Consider the following 23653-nt stretch of genomic DNA (forward strand, 5'->3'; position numbering starts at 1 on the left):
GGACGCCGGCGAGCGCTGGCGGGGCCGCAGGCCGTGGGAGCCTCTACCCTGCACCTCCTCCATGGGACCCGGGGCTCTCCCCGCCCCTGCACTGGCTGTGGCTTGGCCCGCCTCCCGTCACAGCAGCATCGTGACCAGCCCCCTGCAGCCCTGTGCCATCTCGGCCACGACTCGGCCCAGATCACGGGGTCCACCAAGTGACCCGCCCCCAGCACCGCCTCACACCCCGTCCTCCCCGTCTAGCACGAGGCACCCGTGGGTTTCAAATCAAGTTTAATAAATAAAACAGCAAGGGGTTCAAGGCAGTTCTCACTTCACAGTGTGGTCCTTGGTGGGGTGAGGGAAGGCCGAGGCCAAGTTTGCAGACGGGCTCGATCCAAAACCCTCTCCTGGCGACACCGGGGTTGAGGAGCGCTGCCCTGGCCCCGTGGAGGACCCCACTCCAATTTGTAAACAGAAACATAAATAAAACGGGGGAAGCTGGGAAAGAGAAGGACCAGGACCCCAAACCATCGTGCTGGAGAGCTTCGACAGAACGACCCACAGGGCCAGGGGACAGGCTGCAGCCAGCCCCTCGGGGCTGCAGGCAACGGTGCCTTGGTACCCGGGGGTGCAGGTCACCTGTGTCCTCGACCCCACACCCGAGGCTGCTCCGGGCTGGAGAGAGGGAGGCGGCGGGGGCGGGGGGGCGTAAAGTGCGCGTTTCCTGAAGTGGAGAGCAGGGCGGAGGTCGAGGGCGGGCGCGGCCGACGTCGAGGTATATGGCTCTGTGCCCCACAGGGTTTGGCACCGAGTAGCAGCTGCCCACGACCCCCGGGCTGGGGCAGCCCATGACCCAGCCAGGGGCAGGGAGATGGAGCCCAGCAGAGTGCTGAGGGCGCCCGGGCGGAGGCTGCTGGTGGGGGCAGCACCCTGCCCCATCTCCCCACCTCCCCGAGGGAGCAGGGACACCGTCCTCGCCTCTGCTGGCTACACGGGGCCGGGCCGTCCGCCTCTGGCCGCCCACCAGGTACTGCGCCGGGGCAGCAGCCTGGACAGCACGGGCAGCGGGGCCGGGCACAAGGGCGCCAGGTTGTGTGTGAGGGCAGGGCAGGCCCGGCCGCCGCACGCCACGTCCTTGCTGCGTCTGGAGCACGGGAGGTGCGACCCGAGGCCCACGAGGAGGGGGAGAGTCGGGAAGACTGGCGGAGGCAGGCCCCGCGGCGGCCCCACGTCCAGTCCAGGCCACGCACGCCCGCCTGCGGCCAGGGATCAACAGGTCATCACGTTACAGCTGCAGGGGGAGAGACCGAGAGAGGATCAGTGCGGTCCCACGGACGGCACAGCCTGGGTGCCGTCAGCTGGAACCGCGGCTCCCGACCGGGCCCCCCGGCAGACCGTGTCTTCACCAGTGCCGGGGGGGCAGGCTCCCCGGGGGCACTGTCCCGGGCGCCTGGGAGGGCTGGTGGTGGGGACGGGGGTGGGAGGAGCCGGGCACCGGCCCCGTTTGTACCTTTTTGGGTTTTGAACCACATGAATGTGTTACCTAGTCAGAAAATAAATAAGCCAAATTAAAAGTAGAAAATAAAAGTAAAGAAACCAACTGAGCCTGCTCCATGTGGCCAAGCCATCCTCGGGCCCTCGGGGCACAGCCCTCCCCTCTCCACAGAGCAGCCCGAGGCTGGGGGGGCCCAGGGCAGGGGGACCTGGGGCAGGGGCCGCACTCACTGTGACAGGGGCTCCGAGTGCAGCCCGGGGGCTGGGCACGCTGGGCGGGCGGCCAGGAAGGGATTCACGTCCCCAATGCCGAGGAGTCCAAACTCGGTGACAGACAAGGCCACCTGGGCGGGAGCGACGACCTCCTCGGCCTCCCCATTCACATCCACGCGGCTGGCAATGAGGGGCAGCTCCTCAGGGAGGGCCCCGGGCAGGGCCAAGTCCACAGCCAGTCTCGGGCTGCTGCCGGGCTCCGGAGGCGCCGTGGCCGGCGGGTAGAAGGCCGGCTCCACCAGGCCGGGGGGCCGCCGGGGCAGGGGCACGGCTGGGGGTGCGTCCGGCTGCTGGAATGGACGAGGCCCCGGATCCGAGGACGGGAGGCTGTCGGGACTCTCCCCAGGCTCCCCGGCACTGCTGGCCACGCTGTCCACACTGAGCAGCTCTGCGAGGAGAACGCAGCTGAGGCCCCCAGAGCACCCACGCCAGCTCCCCGGGGCCCCAGCCATCCCAACTGAAGCGCGCCCGGCTAAAACCACACTCACGCCTTCAGGCTGCCGCCGGCACCGGGCTCCGACCCGACCTCTACGGGTCCGGCCAAGCCTGCGGACCCTCCCACGGAGGTGCCATCCCCAGGCATCACACACGCACGGAAGAAACCGTCACACGGACACGGTGCGCCTAGACTAACGTCCCCGAACCGGGAGGGTACCGTGACCAGAACGCGGCAGGTTCACAGAAATTCAAACAAACAAAACAGAGTAAGAGAAGCTTGAAGGCAAAATGCACATGAACGTGCGACGTCAGGCACTTCTGTAGGCGTGCGATAAGCAACGCCAGAAGTAGGCGGGTGTGGCCCCCTTTAAGCAAAGCACCGGACTGACCAGATTCCGGCACAATCTAAACCCCAGCGTGCGGCAAACTCAGAGCTGCGGTCCTCAGGCTTACCTCCGTGGTCGTGGGCACAAGCTCCAGTCCCGAGCTGGCCCCGTCTTGCTCCCATGTGGCCCTGAACCCATATGCCAGGGAGCCTCTGACACCCCCGTGCCCTCCCACGTGGCGCCCAGGGCCACAGGACACACATAGCAGAACCCTGCCACGCAACAAGCCAGCAAGTCCCCGCGGCCACTCACGTGCGACGCCGCATGGACCAGTCTCTGGGGTAGAGCCCAGGGGCCCGGATGAGGGTACCAAGGGGAAGAGGACACCCCACGGGCAGGGACCTGCCCCACATTCTCACCTATGTGCATCCGTGCCAAGGGGTCCCGCTCGGCGCCCAGGCCGTCAGCCGGAGGGGGCAGGGGTGGTGAGGAGCGGGGCCGGCCAGTGCCGTCAGGGTCACCGCTGTCCAGGTCCTGCTCTGCGTCCCTGTGGGGAGAGCGCGGCGTGAAGGGGAGACACCTGCCCGGGATGCCCGCCCTCCCCAGCCTCCCCACGCCGGGGCCCTGGGAGCCCGCCGCACGCACGTGGCTCCCGACGGGCCGTATTTCCTCCGGCCCAGCCTCGTCTGCTGGGAGAAGCAGTCGTAGCGCTCCGACTTCTTCCACAGGTAGTAGTACTCCACACACTCGCCCACCGACCGCGTGCGCACCTGCAGGACGGAGACGCGTCAGCTCCGGACGAGGGGAGAGGGTCCCGGCACCACCATGCTCGGTCAAATCAAGACTCCGCCTACAGCCCCCGCCACCAGCTTCCAACCTGCCCGAGGCACATCCCCTCACCTAAAGCAGGACGGCACCCATCTCAGAGACCCCCCCACCTGTGGGCGTGGACCTGGCACCCTGTCCTTTGCTTCAGGTCCAGTGTTCGGTATCCACCTTCCTCGCCCCCCACCACAAGGTCCCGAGACAGCGGCACCACCCTGCCCCTCCCAGGCAGCAGACCGGGAGAGACAACCCCTGGTGCAGACCCCGGGACAGATCCCCTTGCCCGGAAGGGACGGCATGTGAGCCCACGCTTCACACTGACAGTCTGCAGGAGAGCTGCTCGCGAGGGCAAGCAAGCCGTCGGAGGACACGCTGTGCTTCCGGGAACCCAACTCAAGAGCGTATTTCGACCACAACACAGAAAACCAAAAAAGCTCCTCATGCGTGAAGTACCCTGGAAAAGGGGCCACAGACACGTGCCCAGCCGGACCCCCATGCCAAACCTCCTAGGGGGAAGATCAATCATGGAGACCCGAGGGCCACCACCGGGAACACGCTCGGAGACTCTGTGACAGTGTGGCACGCCAGGAAGGTGACCACACCCATCGTGCTGCCTGCCCACTCTGAGAGCCAAGCAGCCCACCCCCGCGCGCCTGGGGCAGGTCTTACGCCAACTGGACGCGTGCCGACCCCACCTCGATCGGGAGAAACGCGGAGAAATCTAATGATTTGGGGCATCTTCCCACTTCGGAGTTCTCCCCAACCCGCCGGCAACCGCACAGGAGGCCCCGCACTGCTTGCCGGAATGAGGGTGGGACCCTGGGGGGCAGGGAGGGCCACAGAGCAGCAGAACGAGGCCCACGTGTGCTCCATCTGCTCAGGGAGCCCCTGAGCACATGCGTCCTGCCGGGGGTCCCGTCCTCTGTGGCCTCCCCGGGGCCGGCTCCAGCAGAGCCTGAAATGCACGGACTGGGGGGCCACAGCCACCGCCAGGGTGGGGGGCACGAAGGCAGCAAAGGCACCGTGCCAATGACACAGGAGGGGCCAGGGCCGTGGTGGAAACCACGCGCAGGGAACCATGTCAGGCCACGAGGCACGGAGGTGAGGTCCGTCCCCACAGCAGCCCCAAGCAGGCCCCTCCCCCACCCCCAAGCCCCTGGGAGAAGCCACTGAGGCCCACACGTGAGCCCGCTTTCCGCCAGGGCCTTCCCGACGCCCTGCACTGCCGGGAGCTGTGAGGAGCAGCTGGGGCGACGGACCCCAGAAGGACAGGACGACAGAGCGAGAGCAGAGGTGTGGGGGGAGCCCCAGGGAGACGGACAGGGAGAAACAGAGCCACGGGAACACGCCAGGCACACGTCCTACACCGCACAGCTGAGGGGCCAGGGCTCTGTGCATCACGCACGGAGCCACAGGCAAACGGCCTCACCGTGGGACGTGCCGATGCCAGCGGTGACCCAGGTTTAGGGTAAGGCGGGAGAACCTGCGCTCAGCAGCCCCGTCATCCGTCCACAGCAGACGGCAAAAGGACCATATCCTCTGAGGAAATCAGGAGATCGGGGGCTGCGCGTAGGGTCACTGTTAAGGGGTCGGCCCTGCAGCATGGGCCCTGGGCCCTGCGCGAGGAGATGGCAAAGCCGGGCCAACGGACCTCAAACAGCAAAGACTACTGACGTTCACCCCAAAGCAGTGTCTGGAGCCTTCGTTCTGGGGACAGGGAGATGGCCCAGCAGGCGTCGGCAGAGACCACAGCAAGACATCCAGGGGCGTGTGGACAGTAGAGGTGGGCACGGCTCAGCCACGGCTGCGGGGAGCCTGCCCTGAGGCCGGCAGGGTGAGCTGCACCCACGGTGGGGGGTGACGGGTGCCGGGTCTCCTGAACCCCTCCCAGCCCCAAAGCGCCCCTGGGAGGCCCGGCAGGAGGGGGTAGGCAGTGTCCTCACCTTGTTGGCCTGGATCAGGTGGAAGTTCTTCCCGTGCACCCGGAAGCCGTGCTCGAAGTTCCTGCACTCCTCCTCGCTCCAAGCACAGAACCCATCTGCAAGCAGGGGCAGCGCACCGTGGCGTCAGCGGCAGCCAGGACACGGTGACGGCGAAGGCAGGGAGGGCCGCGGCCACACGCTCACCTCGGATCACCTTCACGTTGAACCGCAGTCTCCGCAGGGCCTCCTCTGCGTTGAAGTTGCATTTCACCAGCTCATAGAGCGCCTGAGGAGAAGCCACAGACTTCCTGCTGTTCACCTCACCCCACCCACCCCAGAAAACCAGCCAGAGGTGTTCACACCGCCCTGTGGGGCAGGGACACCAGGGGACGGTCACAGCACCCTCCGGGGACAGGGATGTCACAGGGCGGTCACACCACAGGGGCGGGGATGGGAGTGTTCAAGCCAATCTTAGGGACAGGGACATCGGGAAGGTTCACACCACTCAGCCGGGAAAGTCAAGAGGGTTCACAGCAGTCTCAGGGGTGAGGAAGTCGGGAGGGTTCACACCACTGTGGGGCTGGGACGTTGGGAAGGTTCACATCACTCTCGAGATGAGGACATCAGGAGGGTTCACACAAGTCCCAGGACAGGGATGTCAGGTTAGGGTTCACACCACCGTCGGGCGGGGATGCCAGGAGGGTTCACACCACTCTCAGGGGGAAGACGTGGGAGGGTTCGCACCAGTCTCAGGGGTGAGGACGTCGGGAGGGTTCGCACCAGTCTCGGGGGCGGGGACATCGGGAGGGTTCACATTACTTTCAGGCTGGGATGTTGGGAGGGTTCACACCGGTCTCGGGGGCGGGGACACTGGGTGCTCATACCATCATTTCCCCCATAATGAGGATTTGTCATTTGCATTTGCCACCATCACATACCACACTGGGTAGGACCTTCGTGGCAGTCCTCCCCGCTGCCCTCCTGGGGTGGCCCTGCCATTCCCCGTGTCCCTTCATGCCTGACCCCCTCCCCTCCCGCCCCTGCGCGGTCCCTGCAGACACCTGAGCCGCCGCCCTTCGGCTCGGGACGCTCCGGCGCTGCGCACCCGGGTGGCCCACCTGCTCACTGTCTTTCACCGCTTCTCCCTCTGGGCGCTGTGACCCCGCCATCTCGTGCCACCTACGTTTCACCGCCCGATACAGGAACTCCTCCACCTCCCTCTCAGGAAGGACGTTGGGGTCCCAGAGAAGCTGGTCGTCATTCTCATAGACTGTGGACAGGAGGGCCGGGGTCACGTCCTGGGCACGCCTGGGGCTCTCCCGCTCCCCCTGGGACAGGTGTGTCAGAAGCGCCCGCCAGGGCACCCCCGGGGGCCCCGCCTGGTTCCCGCGCGGCAGAGAAGGACGACACCCAGACCACCGACAACGGCACTTCACGCCCAGGTAGCGTCGTCCGCTCCAGAACCCAGGGCTGGTTTAGGGTCTGAAAGCCCATCAACACGAGGGTGAAGGAGAAAACAACCGGCCCCGAGCACAAAGAAGCACTCAAACTGTCCGCGGCCAACAGAAGGGCACCCAGAGCTGCCTACAGCCAAGGACGTACGACAGGGGACACAGACACGTCCCCCGAGTCTGGGAACAAGACCATGCTGTCTCTCATCTCTTCTCGCTCCGTCGGGGAGGGATCACCAGCACGACACGGCCAGGAAAGGAGATCAGAGACGGGACGACTGCAAAGAAGCGACGTAAAGCCATCATTTGTTCACAAGTCACACGATCACACGCGTACAAAAATACAAGAGAACCTATGAAGTACCGACGTGGAAAAGTGAGTTCAGCAAACCCACCGTGCGCAAGACCAACCGAAGCAACAAACCGCATCTCTCCTAAGAGAAACCAACTGACGCGACCTTTTTCCACAGACCATTCACACCAGCACAGACGGGCCGTGACGTGCACGCAGGCCTGCGGCAGAACCACCACCGCCGGTTTCAGGAGGCGAACTGCACGTGGGATCTGCAGGGGTCGACGGCGTCTGCATAAGGACGACCCACAAGTAACCTCGGGGTTCGGCACAGCCCTCGTCGAAACCGAGCCGCCGACAAGCTCACAGGCGGCTTGTACGGACGCACGACCAGGCCCAAGGCTGGAGGACAGACATTGTCTCCAATGCCACTCACGATGGCGAAGACAGCGCAGGGACAGCCAGGTCCCACGAGAGACCAGCGGGCAGAAGCCCAACATACGCACGTGTGACGGGCCGCGCAGCACGGGGCCGGAGCAAAGCACAGGCTGGAGGCCTCCTGACCCGCGCCCCAACCACACACTCGACGTGCCAGCGAGGCCACTGCTTCCCGCGCGGCGGGGAAGGTGGCGGCAACGGGCTCCGCAAGGACGCCTTCACGGCCCCACACACGGCACGGCCGGAGCAAACACTACCGACAAGGCGGCGGTGCCCACGGCGGCCTCGTGTCCAGAACGCCAGAGGGACACCCACAGATCGGGAAGAGAAAGGCGATTCCACTTAAAACTGCAGGAAGAGCCTCGGGCAGTGCCTGAACAGACGTCTGCCACAGCTGGTCAACCCGGTGCCAGAGACTCGCCAATCACAGCCACAACGAGACCCCCTCCTCAGCGACAGACCCGCAGCGTGTGTGGGACGTGCACCCACAGGGCCGCACTCGCAGCACCCATCCCAGAAGGAGCGCGGACCCGCTCGGAGCCGCACGGAAACACCCGTACTACCAAGCACCAGCACGACGGACACTCCAGGACACAGCCACGGCCACAAGGCCCATGTGCCACACGGACGGATTTAACCTCTGCTGGGGGCAGAGGGACACCTCGGGACCAAGGACCGGCCATTCCCTGGAAGAGGCAGAGGGCCCGAGGCTGCAGCTCCGAAGGAGGTCTGCACGTGCTCGGGACTCTCTGAGGGAGTCGCCAGGAGCATGCACGGCTACTCTTTTCTGGGGGAGGGTGTCACGCGTCCTCAATTCACAGAGACTCACCCCACGGATCCACGACCCAGCTGACCGGCACCTTCCTGCCTCCCCACCACCGCTTACGGCCCAGCAAGCACGTGCTGCCAAGACCACAGCCCAGCTTCCAGCCCGCGGCCTCCGTGTCCCTGCTGAGAGGCCTTATCCCCTCCGTCTGCCCCCTCACTGCCACTCTGAATGGCTGAATCATCCTGGGAGACTCCGGAGCCCGGGGTGCCAGCCCCAACCCGCAGGGCCCGTGGGGCCAGGAAAACAGGACCCGGCTCAACAGCCAGGTGACCTCACTCCCCTTTCCTTCACCGATAAGCAAACACGGGAGGGCCTATCTCAAAGGACAACAGGCCTCGCTCCACGTTCCAGTGGGGACATCAGGTTGGGGACGCAGAGCACCCTAAGGCCAGCACAGGGCAGGGGGACACCAGTCTCTGGAGGACACCTGGGACGAGGCCCAGGCATGGCAAGACCCGAGCGGGGGAAGGTGAGCGTGCCCACGGAGGTGAGGACAGGGGCCTGGGCAGGACGGGGTAGACGGAGCCAGGGGCAAGGGGAGCCGAGGACAGGGGACCAGGGTGCTGGCTGCACTTGGTGGCAGGAACACAGCTGAGCTGGGGGGGGCAGGGAGGGGACACTACCAGGTCCTCCTGCCGCTCAGATTCCCTCCAAGGACTGGGAAATGCTCCAGGAGGCAGGCGGCCAATCCCTTCCTGGCTGACGGGGCTCTCGCGTCTCCCACAACCACCAGGCCCCACTTACATTTCTCACCGTGGCGGTCCGACTGCAGGCTGCTGAGGTCGGCTTGGAACTGAGGCCCAACCATGATCTCCTGTGAAGACAAAGGCCCGAGACAGGCTGGGCGGACAGGGGCCCCAGGGCTCCTCTGTGCCCTCTGCCCACAGACCAGTCCTGCGGTCCTGAGCACAGGGGGGCAGAGCAGGGCATGGGTGGGAGCGACGGCGTCTATCTGGTACGGCCAGTCTCAGGGCGAGGAGGGGTGAGGCCTGAGGACCCCCGTTTGCTGAGTTCTAGCCCAAAGGCCGCAAGACGGGAGCTCGGGCCGCAGCACAGGGCCAGAGCTGCTGAAGTCCCCAGTCCCCAGCCCAGCTCAGGGGTCAGAGCCACTCACCTTCTTACACTTGTTGGCAGGAAGGGGGTCCTCCTCCGTGTCGGACGACGTGGGGGAGCCACGCTCTTCGTCTGCACCGGCCAGGAAGCAGGCTGCGGGCGAGGAGAGCAGCTGAGTCGCACCGTAGCCCCAAGTGCCCCACGCAGGCTGGCGAGCCCTGGGCATCTCCCTGCCTCCCCCCGACCCTCCGTTCCCCGACCCCTGCACTGTGCCCTCCCTGAGACGGAGCACGGCCACCCCTGGCCAGACAGGACTATGCAACGGGCCCGGGACTGGGGACTCAAGAGGCCTACCCCGTGGCAGTCGCCACCCCCGCCGGTCCTGAGCCTCGGCACCTTCCGCAGCCGGCCACGCAGGCGGCACCGGCGGCCAGGGCCAAGGGGAGGAGGGTCTCCAGGCGCTGCCCGGATCCCACAGACTTACAGTTTCGGGAACCAACCCGCTCCCTCCTCAGGTCAGCCACTGCCCCCGGGGCTCTGCTCACAGGTCCCGGGGAAGGCAGCGAGCCCCAGGGAGCTCCGGCGGAGATCAGGGCACCCTCAGGTCCACATCTGGGTGCACGCGCTTGGCCCCCAGCCGCTCAGGGCCCCGTCCCGCCCGCAGCCCCGGAGCCGCGCCTGGTCAGGGGGAGGGCGGAGAGACACCTACATCCACTCTGGCTGGGAAAGAGGTCGGAGGCCTCGTGGGAGGTCACGGACGGGGTCAGGTCATCGGCTGACGACTGCGTCTCTTCCTCTTCTTCCCCCGAAAGCAAATCCTTTGCGATCTGTTCCTTTTAACAAGAAAGCAGAAAACCTGCTTGTGGCCTGTTTCCACGGGCTCAAGAAAACAGCCACAGCAAGTAGCGGCGCAAACACGGTGACCGACACCACAGGCCCACTCCGGACACCCGCGTGCCTGGGCCATCCCTCCCCCTCTGCCGACGGAGAGGCCAGGCCCCAGGGCGCCAGTGAGGGGCCCCTGCGAGCCTAGCCTTGCAGGCTGGGAACGAGAGCCGCAGCTCTCCCCACGGAGCACGTGGCCTTCCCCTCCGGTGACGAAGCCCCACTGTCCCCTGCCCCATGGGACCCGGAGAGCAGAGCCGCCCCTCCTCCTCCTCGCTGGTCTCCACTCCGCCCTCCCCCCGCCCCAGCCCAAGGCCGCTCTGACCTGTCCTCCCAGCCCTGCCCGTCCGCTCACCTTGTCCAGGGTCATGTCTGGGAGGTTGGCGGTGCTGCCGCTGCCCTCACTCTCCCGCTCTGAGACGGGGTCTGAGGCCTCGTAGCCGTAGAGGGCGAGCAGCTCGTCCAGGGGCATGTCACTGCTCTGCGGGAGTCAGGGCTGTGTCAGGAGGGGCTGCTCAAGGTCACAGCAGCCACCCCCAGCCAGACCCCAGTCCTGCATGACCCCCAGCCCCGTGGAGAAGCAGGGACCAGACACCTGCTCCCCAAGAGCCCTGTTCTGTGCCCCCGGGCCCCGGCCTCAAAGGGTGGGTCCAGGGCAGGCCTCCCCACTCCACAGAGTCCGGCCCAGGCTTAAGCCCAGCACGGAGGAGGCCTCAACGTCTGCAAAGCCAGCATGACGCGGGATGTCACTGCATCAGAAGGGAACATGACCACCATCCTGACCACCGGGAAAGGGACAGCTGGTAAAACCCAACAGCCACGTCGGGTTAAAAGAAGCCCTGGGGACAAGCAGGGAGTGATCCAGCCCACAGACGTGACAGAGACGCCCCCCAGCACAGCTGAACGAGGAGGCAGCTGCAGCCCACCACTGGGCACAGACACAGGAGAGGCTCCGGGGACCCACGAAGCACATGGGGCGGACGGGCACGACCATCGCCTTCCTCTCCTCCGGAGCTGGTGCCACCCGGCCGCACCGCGTCCTCCCCCGCGGGTCCCCGACATCCTCGCCCCTCCCGCCTTCACAGGTCCCCACTGACAGGGACGCTCCGGACGCCTCCTGCTCTGTGCTTCTGCTGGGGGAGAACACGGGCCCCAGGAATCCCGGCCGGATGCCTGGAACCCCTCCGCAGCGACGCTCCAGGGACCGGACGGCACGGGCTGACGGAGCGAGCCCCGGGGCGCAGCACCCTGCAGTCCAGGTGGGCGTCCCCTCCTCCCAGGGGCCTCGCTCCGGACCTCACCCTTGCGCTCTGCGGACGCCACTCCCCTTTCCCACGTGAGGAAAGGGGGCACCCAGGGAGCGCCGGCCACAGCGCAGAGTGCCCGAGGGTTCCAGGGGCAGCGGCTCCGCTCTCGCGGGACACACGGGCTGGAAGGGGGCCACGCGGGGGCAACACATCTCCTCCAGACGACCAACCGCGCCTGCTGTAACAGCAGAACTCAGGCTTTTGAGCAAAAAACTTTAATTTGGGGAAATCTGGGTCTGAAACAGAAGCTTGGTAAACCTGCAGCATCGTTTAACCGACACAGAACGGCAGTGTTTCTGCCTTTACCCTGGAAATGACATTCTTTCTTAGTCAGGGTTTGGTTTTTTTAATTTAAATTCAAGTCAGTTAACACACAGTGTAGCCTTGGTTTTGGGGCAGAATTCAGAGATCCACCGGCTGCACGGGACACCAGTGCTCATCCCCCACTCGCCGGTCCCCTCCCCTGCCAGTAACCCGCTGGTCTCCTGGAGTCGGGCGTCTCTTACGGTTTGTCTCCTGTTTTCATCTCACTTTCTTTTTCCTTCCCTTCCCCTATGTTCATGTTTTGTTTCTTAAATTCCACATGAGTGACACAGCATTTATCTTTCTGATTTTAATCAGTTTTTTAAAATTCTATCTGACGAAAACCTAGGAGATGCACTTAACTAATACATGGCTGGTTTTAGTTTCTGGTTAATTTTGAGACCTTCTGGGGTGCCTGGGTGGCTCAGTTGGTTGAGCGGCTGCCTTCAGCTCAGGTCATGATCCCAGACTTCCAGGATCGAGTCCTGCATCGGGCTCCCAGCTCCCTGGGGAGTCCGCTTCTCCCTCTGACCTTCTCTCTCATGCTCTCTCTCACTCTGTCTCTCTCAAATAAATAAATAAAATCTTTAAAAAAAACTTTTCTTTTGAAGACGTTTTGAATTCATTTTAAGCTTTTTATAAATTGTTTTCTTTCTAAGAGAAGACTTCTGTCTTTGGTTATAAGACCAAAGTGGCACCGAGCGATACATGGCAGCAGGCTAGGAAGACGCCCCATGGTTACTGCTCATAAAAAGCTCCCAGGCTTGAGACCCGTTTGGTGAAATCAATGCTGACATCGCCACGAACTGAGAATTCACGTGCTACGCCATTAGCCCCAATGTGACTGTATCTGGAGATGGACCTTCGCAGAAGAATTAGTGCCATCGGACATGAGGATGGGCCTCTGATCCAGCAGGCTTAGGTCCCTGAAGAGACCCCGGGCAGCGTGCTTGCTCTCAGCCACGTGAGGACACAGAGAGAAGGCAACCACGTGTGAGCCAAGAAGAGGGCCCTCACCAGAAACAGCCCTGCCAGACACGAAAGCGGACTGCTGGCCCCCACAGCTACGTGGTTTTCAGCCCCCCCATGCATGGTACTAACGAGTGGTTTCCTAGATTTCGTAGCGTGAGCTTACGTTTGCCAGAAGGGCAGGCTGGAGAACCCGTACGCAGCACACCTCTCACCAGGCAGGAGGTTCGGGATCACACGGGCAAGAGCCACCGCACGATCACCACCCCTGGTTTCCGACGCAACCACGTCCAGAAAGTCCACAGGACGCGGCTGCGGAAAGCACCCTGCAACCACGCACCACTTACTGGACGTGGACCCACCTTGTCTTAGAAGGGGGGTGACTATCTCCCCTCATCTGGGAATGGCCAGATTCATACTTCAACCAAACGGACCACGGATGATCGTGTCTGCCTTAAAGACAGCGGCCGGGGTCTCACGTCTGCTTCTGCATTTATAGAAACAAGCTTTTCCACTCCTCCCCCAACCTGTTTTGGGGTTTTCTTTTCTTAAAGATTTATTCCATTGTCAGTGCTTCTTTTACGTAAATTCACTCTAGTTCACATACAGCACATTTTAGCTCCGGCCACCCCACCCCTCGGTTCCTTTCCGAGAGGTAAAGAGTCGCTCACGGTTTGCCTCCCGCTCTGATTTTTATTTTATCCTCTCTTCCCCTATGATTCTGTTCTGTTTCTTAAACGCCACACAAGTGAGACCGTATGATAACCGTCTTCTCTGACTGACTTGCTGCCCCTGCAGAATACCCTCTAGTTCCATCCACGTCGTTGCAAACGGCAAGATCTGGGGGTTCTGATGGCTGCATAGTGTTCCACTGTGTCTACGGGCCACATCCCTTTTATCCATTCATCTGCTGAACAGCATCTCAGCTCTTTCCATAGTTTGGCTGTTGTGGACGTTGCTGATGTGAACACTCGGGTGTACGTGCCCATTCGGATCCCTACGTCTGTATCTTTGGGGTAAATACCCAGCAGTGCGATTGCTGAGCCGGAGCGCAGCTCTATTTGCAACTTCTTGAGGAACCTCCGTGCTGTTTTCCAGGGTGCCCGCACCAGCTTGCCTTCCCACCAACAGGGCAGGAGGCTCCCCTTTCTCCGCGTCCTCGCCAGCATCTGTCGTTTCCTGACTGGTTAATTTTAGCCATTCTGACCGGTGTGAGGTGATATCTCATTGTGGTTACGATTTGTATTTCCCTGATGCCGAGTGACGTGGAGCACTTTTTCACGTGTCTGTTGGCCATCTGGATGTCTCCTTTGCAGAAATGTCTGTTCATGTCCTCTGCCCGTTTCTTGATTGGATTCTTTGTTCTCTGGGTGATGAGTTTGATAAGTTCTTTATACATTTTGGATACTAACCCTTTATGTGATAAAACATTTGCAAATATCCTCTCCCATTCTGTTGGGTTTTTTTGGTTTTGTCCACTGTTCCCTTGGCTGTGCAAAAGCTTTTGATCGTGATGAAGTTCCAATAGTTCACTTACTCCAGAGAGAGGTAACAGAGACTGAGAACACAGGGGAGAGGGGGAGAGGGAGAGAGAGAATCCCAAGCAGACTCCCCGTTGAGTGCAAAGCCCGACATGGGACTCAATCCCGCCAAGAGATCAGGACCTGAGCCGAAACCAAGAGTCAGACACTCAAAACCGACCACACCACCCAGGCATCCCCAACCTACTTTTATTTTAGAAAAGTTATTTTTTATTTTTTAAAGATTTATTTATTTATTTGAGAGACAGAGAAAAAGAGAAAGCAGGGAGAGGGGCAGAAGCAGAGGGAGAAGCAGGTTCCCTGCTAAGCAGGGGCTTGATCCCAGGACCCCGAGATCAGGACCCGAGCCGAAACCGAGACTCACACATCACCAACCACACCGCCCAGTCATCCCGATTTTTTTTTCATTTTTATAAACATCTGGTATTTCTATTAACAATACATTTACTGTGTAACCTTTACAAAGCTCTTTGAAATCCTCGAGAATTTTTAAGAACGTGAAGAAGATTCCGAGGCCAAAAAAAAACACTGGGTTTAATGCCCAGAGCCCTAAAGCCCCAGGGGCACGACCGGGTCTGGCCTGAACCCCCATGACCTCAGATCCTAGCACAGCGCCTCGTGCTTCTCAGAAGACACACAGGCAGTGAGATCAGAACAGCCGGGGGACTGGTTCCACCAAAGGCAGCAACGGGGTCTGGCCCAGGAGGCCCCCCCCCCCAACACGAGGGCAGAGGGACCCACTCAGCCGAGTACCTGGGAGATGAAGTCCTTCTCCAGCTCCCCCTCAGGCTTCTCTGGGTCTCCCGCGGCCGGCTCGCACGGCTCCTGGAGGCCGTAGTTCTGGGACAGGATCTCCACGAGGTTGAACTGATGGTCTGCAGAGCCCATGGACACCACTGCGAGGAGACGGCACCGGCGTGAGCTGCTCGCCCCACGCACCCCAACCATCGCACAGGCCAGAGGATGGCCGGGGAGGACACACCAGTGGCCAGGCTGTCACCAGGGACAAGCCCCACAGCCCGTGGCCATGTGCACTCGTGGGCTCTCGCATACACAGCGGAACAGCTGTGCGTGCTGTGCACCGAAAGTACCGCGCGGTCATGAGGGAGGAACAGCAGGACCGCGGAGAGAGAGCACGGCCGGCTGACCGCACACACACACGTGGAACGTGCGGGGAGCCTCTCGGTCTCCGTCACCACAGACCCCTATGGCGGTGCGGGGAGGAGCCCACAGACCAGGCAGAGACGAGCACTGGGGCAGCGAGGCCCAAACCACAGAAGGACCTGGCTCCCCGTGGGGCGGGGCGTCCAGCTCTGGGAACTTGGACACGCCCGCACACCGCGCCAGGGGCCGCAGGGTGCAGGGGACACACCGAAGGCCGACGTGCGCCCATCCTCCCTCCTGCTCAGCAGAGCCACAGCCCCAAGCCCCTGCACGGGCCAATGGGTGGCAGACGTGACCAGATTATCGGTTTTCCCGGAAGAACCAGGATGTGTTCATCTCTCTCTCTGTTCTGGTCTTCGGTAAGTCACAGTGAAGGAAAACAAAGACAAAAGGGAGTGGCGAGGGCTCTGTCCACCCAGGCCAGGGAGCCACGAAGGCCAAGGCCGGCCTCCTCCCTCCACCCGGGGCCACAGGAGGAGGGGGAGCTGCTGGGGACCAGCTTGGGGGGCAGGGGGTGCAGAGCACCCAGGAAGAGGGTCCACCCAGCACCAAAACCCCATCTTCCTGCCTCGGCTGAGGTAAGTGCCTGCCAGGCCAGCAGGCCACCCCAGGGTGGAGGCCGTCTGGCCCTCTCCCAGGCCGTCCTGCCACCACCAGAGGACGAGGGGAGATTCCCGGCCACTCGGCTCACACCCGTCCTTGGACTCTGGGGCCAGTACAGTGTCCGACTCTGCCCAGCTGGGCGAGATGCAGTCTCACAACCACAGGGGCCCTGGCGGCCCTGGGCAGGGGCGGGGGAGGGCAAGGAGGTACCTGCTGCCGTCTGCAGGCCGGGCTCCCCGGGGCGCAGGCTGTGAGCGAGGCAGGAGGCCACACCAGGGCTCTGCCTTTCCAGTGAGGAGGCCTGCGGAGGAAGAGAAGCAGGGTTGGCTCGGCGGGTCCCTGCGGGACACCTGGGAGCACATACAGCGCAGAGCCCCACTGCCCAGGCAGCCCCGGGAAGAGGCCTCAGCGGGCAGAGCCCCCTTGGCGTCCATGCAGAAACCGACAAACAGATCCCAAACTTCATAGCAAAAGCCAAGGGACCCAGATAAGGCGAAACAACGTTGGGCAGGACAGGTCCTGGTTTGGAAAGTGCGACGAAGCTACAGGAATCAGAACGGTGCGGCGCTGACGCGAAGCCGGACGGTGAATCAGGACAGACTTGAGAACCAGAAACAAACCACCGTCTTACTTGCGACCGAATCCCAACAAGGGCACAGAGAGCTCCGTGGGGACCAGCCTCTGACAAATGCCTCTGGGATGACAGGAGGTCCGGTGCCTGCTCACACTGCACACAAGGGAGCTCAGCACGGACCGGAGATCTTCGGTGCGAGAGCTAAAACCACGGGGTTTCTTAGAGGAACACACAGGATAACCCTGTTTCCCCAGACACACACCACAGTTTCTCCGAGCACCAGAAGCACAGGCAACAAGAGGAAAAGCACATCAACGATGTTCCTACCCAAAGGGCACCAACGAGGAAGTGAGAAGACAACCCTCGGAGGGAGTTAGGGTCCGCAGATGGCGAAAAGGGACCTGCTGTGACTCACTAACGGAAAGGCAGCACAGGAGAAGGATCCCAGCACTTCTCCAGAGACACACGCGGTGGCCCGTGAGCACACGGAGAAGGGCTCCTCGGAAGGAAGCCAAGCGGAGGAGGGAGCGCAAGGGCGGCTGGCGCTCGGCGGCCCCGCAGAAGGCCAGCATGGTGACAGGCCGCCCGGCACGTCCACCGCTCGCCAGACACGAGGGGTCAGCCCAGCACACGGGTCCCTCAGAGACAGAGTCAACCAAGCAGAGACAGACCCAGGACGGTGTCTGTGTTGGCCTGGCCCACTTCCAGGCAGACATCGTCCCTGAGTGGGCGCCTCCCCCTCCCGCCCCCAGACCAGGTAGGGAGCAGCTCAGCGCCGAGCGCACCTGCACAGACACACCTGACTGACCGGCCTGGCCTTCCACAGGCTCCCGCGCGTCCGGCTTCCTATGACCTGGGGCCCAGACGCACGCCTGGTCCTTCTGCGTCATGACACTCGGTCCACGGGGACGCGCTTCTGTAGAGACGGCCACAGGAGCCTGAGCCCCGCCCACCCGCTTGTGCTGCTCCTGCAGGCTTGTGCTGCGTGCGTCCCCCAACCGCACTTACTTCTCTCTCCATCACCTGCCCCTTGTCAGTCTCCCCGGGCACCCTCCCGGAAACCGAGGAGGGGAGCGATATCCAGGGGAGAAGGAACACACGGGTCCGCTAACGCTCTCACGGGGACGTCACGGTGGGACCTTCGCAAGAGCCAGAGATGGAAAGGACACAAGTGTCCACCAGCTGAGGGAGACAAGCAGAACCATGAGCGTCCCCAGCCGCCACCAGGAGCGAGGCTCCCATGAGCTGCTCTAGGGACGGACCCTGAGTCCACGGTGCTCGGGGAGGGAACCAGACACGGGAGGCCACATGAGGTGTGAGTCCACGCTTGCGACACGTCCAGACCAGGCTCCTCCATGGATGGGATGGGGCTCGCGGGGGCCGGGGATGGGGGAGGGGATGACTGATGGGATGGAGCTGCTCTGGGGACATGGCACGTTCCAAAGGTAACCACTGATGGTCACACAGCTCCGAACGTGCTGAAAAACCACTGAACTCTGCACACGAGAACGAGAACCATACGCATAAACCTCAGCAAAGCTACCTGCGCCCACGCGTGCCCACGTACGTGCACGCACACGGACACACGCACACGTGCACGCACACAGGCATGCACACACACACGTGCAGGCACGCACGAGAGCTGGATGATGAGATCAAGTTAAGGACATGGGGAAAGCTTTCTCAGGAAGCCCTCACTGGGTCCTCGAGAGAACCTCAGCCTCGTGTGATCCTTCTCCTCCCAGGAGAAACGAGGGGCCGTCGCTCAGAGAGACCAGGTTGCTGACCCAGCTCACAGCACCAACGCCGTGTCTCACCCTCTGACTCAGAGACCCTCTGCAGATGCGCCGCCGCACAGACAACGGCAAAGCCCGTGGTGGGGAGGCAGAGCCCAGCCACGGGCACGCAAGCAGGGCCGCGGAAGCCGACGAGGACCACGCTACAGAGGCCAAGACACGAAGCCGGTGGGAACGAGCCCCCGCTTCCCTGGGGGGAGTGAGGAGCGTGCGTGCGTGTGCGTGTGCGTGTGCACAGCCTCTGCCAGGAGCACAGGCAGCTTGGAGCCCTGAGCAGGCAGGTCCTGGGAAGCACAGCCCCAGGGTGGCCGAGCCCGACGGGGGGTATGAAGCTGGGACCCAGCAGGAACGGCTGGAAACGGGCAGGGAGCAGAGAGCGCAGGGGTCGGCTGCGGGCAGCCTCGTCTCCCAGGGAACAGGGGGCTATCGTCAGTCCACACGGTGTGCACCCATGGGGCCAGCACCCTACGTGTCCTCGGAAATCACCCAGGCCCCCTCTGACCCTCCAGAACGCTGACCCGCAACCTCCCTGGGCTCCCTCCCCCAGTCAGCCGGGCGGGCTTTCCATCTCTAGCCACCAGCACTCTAACCGGGGACACGGAACCAGGGCAGAGTCTGGGCGGCCTGTTGTCCGGGGGAGCTGACCCTGCGCCCATGCTGGACTGTCCCGCAGGAGGACCTCGGGTGTGGAAGTCTGCGGTCCCGGCACAGTCTGCAGAGGACGCGGCCCTTATCTGACACGGAAGCTCAAGCAGAGAAACAACTGGAGTGACAGCAGCCGCCGGGATGCTCCGGCCGTCCCCGGGGCGGGGGAGGGGCTGCTCGGAGCACCAGTGGCCTCCCATCTCCAGGTTCGATCTCCAGGTTCGTTCCCAGATGACTCGAGGTTCCTCGAAACTCACCAAGGAACACTGACTTCACGATTCTCTTCCCTCCCTGCCCCAACATCTGACCTCTGGACAGAAACCCCCCTCAACAGCGGGATTCCCAGGCCCTCTACATCCTTTGTTCAGAACCCTCTGGGTGTTCCCACAGAGCCAAAGCCACCTGCTTTGCTAACGTGGAAGGAAAGGAGCACGGGGAGCGCGCTGAAGGAATTTCAGGTTAGGAGAAAAAAAAGTAAGGGAAGAAGGGGAAAAGGAACAGTAGAGACGGGGTCCCAGAGGAGTGGGGACCCAGGTCTCGGCAAGGCCACGCTCTTCAGTCCTGTCTCAGGGGCCCCGACAGCTCTGACGCAGAGGCCGGTCACGAGGAGACGGGATGCAGGGCCCTTCCCCGCCCCCAGCATCTAGCTCCTCCCACGGCCCTTCTCAGCATGACCCACAGCAACGCCCTGGCAGCCCCCAAGTGCTCTCCTCCCACTGGGACCCGGGCATGCCTCCCCCTTCCAGAAACAGAGTTCTGGGCCCCCTCCCTGGGGACCCAGATGGGCCTGGGACTTGGGGCAGGGGCTCCCTGTGACTTAAAATGCAGCTCAGTCTCCATCCGGTATCGTCCGGGACCGTCACCAGCCGCCACGCTGTGAGGAAGCCCAAGCCACACAGAGAAGCCATGGGGAGGGGTCCCAGCCACGTGTGAGTGTGAGTGAGGCCATTGTTCTGACATCAAGTCTGGCAGCAATACACAATGACAGCCAAGAGGAAGAGCCCCACGGGCCACGGAACATCTACGCGGGGCCAGGTGAGGAGACAGGCCCTGGGTGCGCCGCCGTCAATGGGGAAACAGGTTCCACCTGTCCCCACCCCAAGTCAACAGTGTCAGCAGGACAGAGAACACAGAAGCGGGGCAGGCAGACAGCACGGGGACGAGACAGACTCCCTCCGGGGAGGAGATGGCAGGGACCCCATCACTGAGCCGAGGGTCCCGGGGAGGAGGTGCCCTTTACCCTGAGGATGAAAGAAAGCCCTGCAGGACTTTAGTCCAAGACCAAGTGGGTGCTGGTGGGCCTTTCACACACGCGCCTGGTTCCACGAGGCAGACCATGCGGCGCTCTCCCGCCTTCCCTCCTGGCGCCCACGGCGACTCCAGCCATGAGGAAACGCGGCACGTACTGGCAGCGGGCAAACCACCGTCCCCACTGGTGACACCGCGCTACCGGTGACTTCCCAAGGATCAGACACGCGGCCCAGACACCAGGAGAACGCCTGCCTCCGGGACCCTCCCCTCTCAGAGACCGGGCAGTAAAGCTGAGGACACTGAGTCGCCTGCCCAAGGTCACAAAGCACGGGAGGCTCCAGCACCGCCACAGGCATCCTGGGCAGAGGCTGACTGTGGCTCATCACTTCGGACATCTCCACACCCGCCGGCCCTTTCGTGGCCAGCCTCTCCGGCCCTTCCGGACAGGCGCGGCGGGATCTGCGCTCACAACCAGAGCCCGGGCCTCGCAAAGTGCCAGGTACACGTGGAGCTTGCAAGGACCTTCTCCTGGGAAACCAACATGCTCACTCTAGGGCACCAGCTCACACCGTCAACAGGTGGGAAAGGGACGCCCTGGGCAGCGGGCTGGCTCTGCAGGTTTCAGGGGCTCTGCCCCTGGCAAGGCAGAGTCAAGACCCACAGCCCGCCGCTCAGCCAGGCAAGCGAGCTGCCCCCGCCCCTGCGCCAGGAGCACACCCGGACACCAGCTCACCACCATCACACCCACACACCCACCGGGCTCCTGCCTCTGATCACCCAGGTCCGCCACCACCCCCAGGAGGCCTCCGTTTCCCTAACGCCCCGACGGAAGGAGAACTGTCCAAGGACCCTTTGCAACCAGCCACCCGCACAGCCGGCTGCTGAGATCTAGCCTTGCACCCAGACACCCGCACCCTCTTCGGCGCGAATGCAGGACCTGCCGCTGCCTCTCAGGAGGTCCCTCGTGCGGGAGAGCGGCCACTCCCACCGTGCTGGGCTAAACCCTAACCCACACACCGCTCGGGAACCTTGCAGACCCGCCCCGCACCGCTGTGCCGGTCTGGGGGCCCCGCCCGCTCCGGCAGGACCCCGCGCGGAGTCTGCGGGCCCTAACTTGGCGAGCCCGGACTGAGCCACGTCCTCGGAGTCCCGGTGCCTGGACCTGGCAGGGGCACCGTCTGCAGCTCCCGCCCTAGGAGGTGAGAGCGGTGCGCCCCGTCTCACCCAGCAAAGTCGGAAAGAGAAAACCGGGGAAAGCAAGCCCACCCCGGAGTCAAAGTTCCCCGCCCGGCTCTGACGTGACGCGCCGCTGCCCGGACGGTCCCGGTGCGCCCGACGGCGCATCGCCGTCCCGAGCCCCACGCGCCCTCAGACCAGGAACCCTCCGGCCCCCGCGGGCTCGGGTCAGGGGTCTCGGGCCTGCTCCCCGGGCCCAGAGCGGCTCCGAGCAGTAGGGCCGGCCGCCGCCCCGAGGAAGCCCCCACGGCCCGGCCGCCGCGCTCAGGGCTCCGTCCGCCCGGAGCCTGCACCGGGGGGCTCGCGAGCGGGGTCCCGGCGGGTTAGCGCGGCGCCCCCAGCCCCCGCCCCGGCACCGCGCTCCGCGAAGTTGGCGGGAGCGCGGGGACGGCCGCGCTGGAGGCGGGGGTCCGGGGTCGGGGCCCCCGGGAGCCGCCGGGCGGTGGGGCGCGCGCCCCCGCCCGCGCCCGCGCCCGCCCCGCCCCGCGCTCCCGCCCCTCGGCACCCCTCCGCACCCCGCCCCGCGCTCCCGCCCCCCGCCCGCACATGCGCACTGCACCCCGCGATGTGGCAGCCGGCGGGGGGGGGGGGCCGGGGGCGGCCGCCGACGGAGCTCCGCGCCCCTCGGGCCCCGACGTGCGCGGCGCCCCGGGCCCAGCCTCCGCGCCCCGGGGCGGGGGTCTCCGCGCCCGGAGCCGCGACGCGGCCGGGCCCTGCGGCGGGGGCCGCGGGCGCGCGGGGGCGGGGGGCCGGCTCCCCCGGCCCGCTCACTCACCTCCGCCATGGCCGTGTGTGCGCGGGAGGCGGCGGCCGCGCCGGGATCCCCGGATGCGGGGCCGCGCGCTCATTGGCCGCTGCGCCCGGGAAGGCGGGGCCTCGGGGCGGGGCCGGGGCGGGGCCGGGGCGGGGCCGCGGGCGCGTAGTAGGTGCGCGGAGCTGGCGGTGCGGGGCGCGCGGAGCGGGCGCGCGAACGGGGCTGCCCGGGGGCGCGAGCGGGCGGGCGGGCGCGGGTCGAGGCGGCGGCGGGGTCGGCGGGCGCGGGCCCCGGACGGCCACACCTGCACGGGGAGCCCCGGCGGGGGGACGCAGGGCCGCGGGTGCTGGAGCGGGGGCGGCAGGCGGGAGCTTCTGGAACTTTCCGCACTTCTGCCCCGGCGAGGACCCGACTCGTGGAGGCGAAAGTGCGCCTGAGGACCGGCTCGGAGGGGTGGCCGCCCGGGGCTCGGGGCAGGTCCCGCGGCCGGGAGCATCCGAGCCCGGGCCACCTGGCTCGGAAGTCCGTGTCCCCGGTGTACCGGCGAAAGTCGAACCGGGGCCGGGCCCTGGGGGAGACTCGGCGCGGACCGCGCTCGCGTTTTAAATCTCCCAACTCGCGTCTCATTTCAGACTGACAAGGCCTGTGAGCATCGGGGCACAGGGTGTCCCCAGAGGGTCGCAAGGGTCGCCCAGAAAGCAGGAGAGGACCAGGGAGGCCAGGGGGAGGCCGTCCGCCCGCAGAGAGGTCAGCTGCTGACGAGGGTGGAGGGGGGATGGGACGGAGGTGGACAGTCCGGGAACGTGGACCCCTGATGCAGGGAAGGTGGACGGGCCGTGAGCCCAGGTCCCAAGTGTGCGGCTCGCACAGATGAGTGGGTGGTGGTTCCTACCAAGACTGGGGAGCGGGGAGCTCAAGAGCCCGGTCCTTCTCCCCCCCCACCCCCGCTGTCCACTGTGGAGCCCTGAGATGTTGAGCCCGGTCAGGCCTGATGCGGGGTGTGAGCCTCTGAGAACCCACTGCTCCAAAGGGAGAACCGCCCTTGAAAGTTCTGCCCTTCTTGGTAACCCGAGTCAGGGAGCTCCCGCTGCTTCTGTTGGAGCGTCTGGCGTTGGGACTGGGACGGAGAGTCCTCACTGATCACACAGCAGTGGGTCTCCGCTCATTCAGTCAATCAATGAACAAAGCATCAGTCCCCTTCAGCCCTCAACTAGGTGCTGGGTTGCTGGGGTCCAGCGAGTCAGGGAGATGACCAAAAGATACGATGAGGGGGTGTCGTCGTAACACACGGCAGAAACTCGG

At 64.2% G+C, this 23653-nt stretch overlaps 1 protein-coding gene across 8 annotated transcripts; it reads right to left on the bottom strand.

Moving 5' to 3' along the window:
- Positions 1 to 256: 256 nt before the first annotated feature.
- On the bottom strand, positions 257 to 22393 carry MIER2 (MIER family member 2). Of its 8 annotated transcripts, none has more exons than XM_045992332.1 (14): positions 22373 to 22393; positions 16306 to 16396; positions 15082 to 15224; positions 10564 to 10689; positions 10033 to 10156; positions 9385 to 9476; positions 9015 to 9084; positions 6379 to 6530; positions 5465 to 5546; positions 5282 to 5376; positions 3159 to 3283; positions 2933 to 3060; positions 1708 to 2137; positions 257 to 1273 (listed from the first exon to the last, which is right to left on the bottom strand). In XM_045992332.1, the coding sequence occupies exons 1-14, from the start codon at positions 22379 to 22381 to the stop codon at positions 1252 to 1254; spliced, it is 1689 nt and encodes a 562-aa protein (XP_045848288.1). In that variant the 5' UTR covers positions 22382 to 22393; the 3' UTR covers positions 257 to 1251. The 8 variants fall into 8 exon arrangements, 7 of the variants coding, with proteins under 7 accessions (XP_045848288.1, XP_045848289.1, XP_045848286.1 ...); XM_045992333.1 differs by lacking the exon at positions 22373 to 22393 and adding an exon at positions 16727 to 17418; XM_045992330.1 differs by lacking the exon at positions 22373 to 22393 and adding an exon at positions 1493 to 1525 and having other exon boundaries at positions 16306 to 16646.
- Between the last annotated feature and the right edge of the window lie 1260 nt (positions 22394 to 23653).

The sequence above is a fragment of the Meles meles genome, chromosome 20, assembly GCF_922984935.1.
Source record: "Meles meles chromosome 20, mMelMel3.1 paternal haplotype, whole genome shotgun sequence".
Taxonomy (NCBI): Eukaryota; Metazoa; Chordata; class Mammalia; order Carnivora; family Mustelidae; genus Meles; species Meles meles.

Coding starts and splice junctions, on each gene's coding strand:
- MIER2 (XM_045992328.1), bottom strand. CDS start 16,561: ATGAAGTTTGGGATCTGTTTGTCGGTTTCTGCATGGACGCCAAGGGGG. Junction 15,225..16,305: donor CGGCCTGCAGACGGCAGCAG/GTACCTCCTTGC, acceptor GTCTCCTCGCAG/TGGTGTCCATGGGCTCTGCA. Junction 5,377..5,464: donor CAACGTGAAGGTGATCCGAG/GTGAGCGTGTGG, acceptor CCCTGCTTGCAG/ATGGGTTCTGTGCTTGGAGC.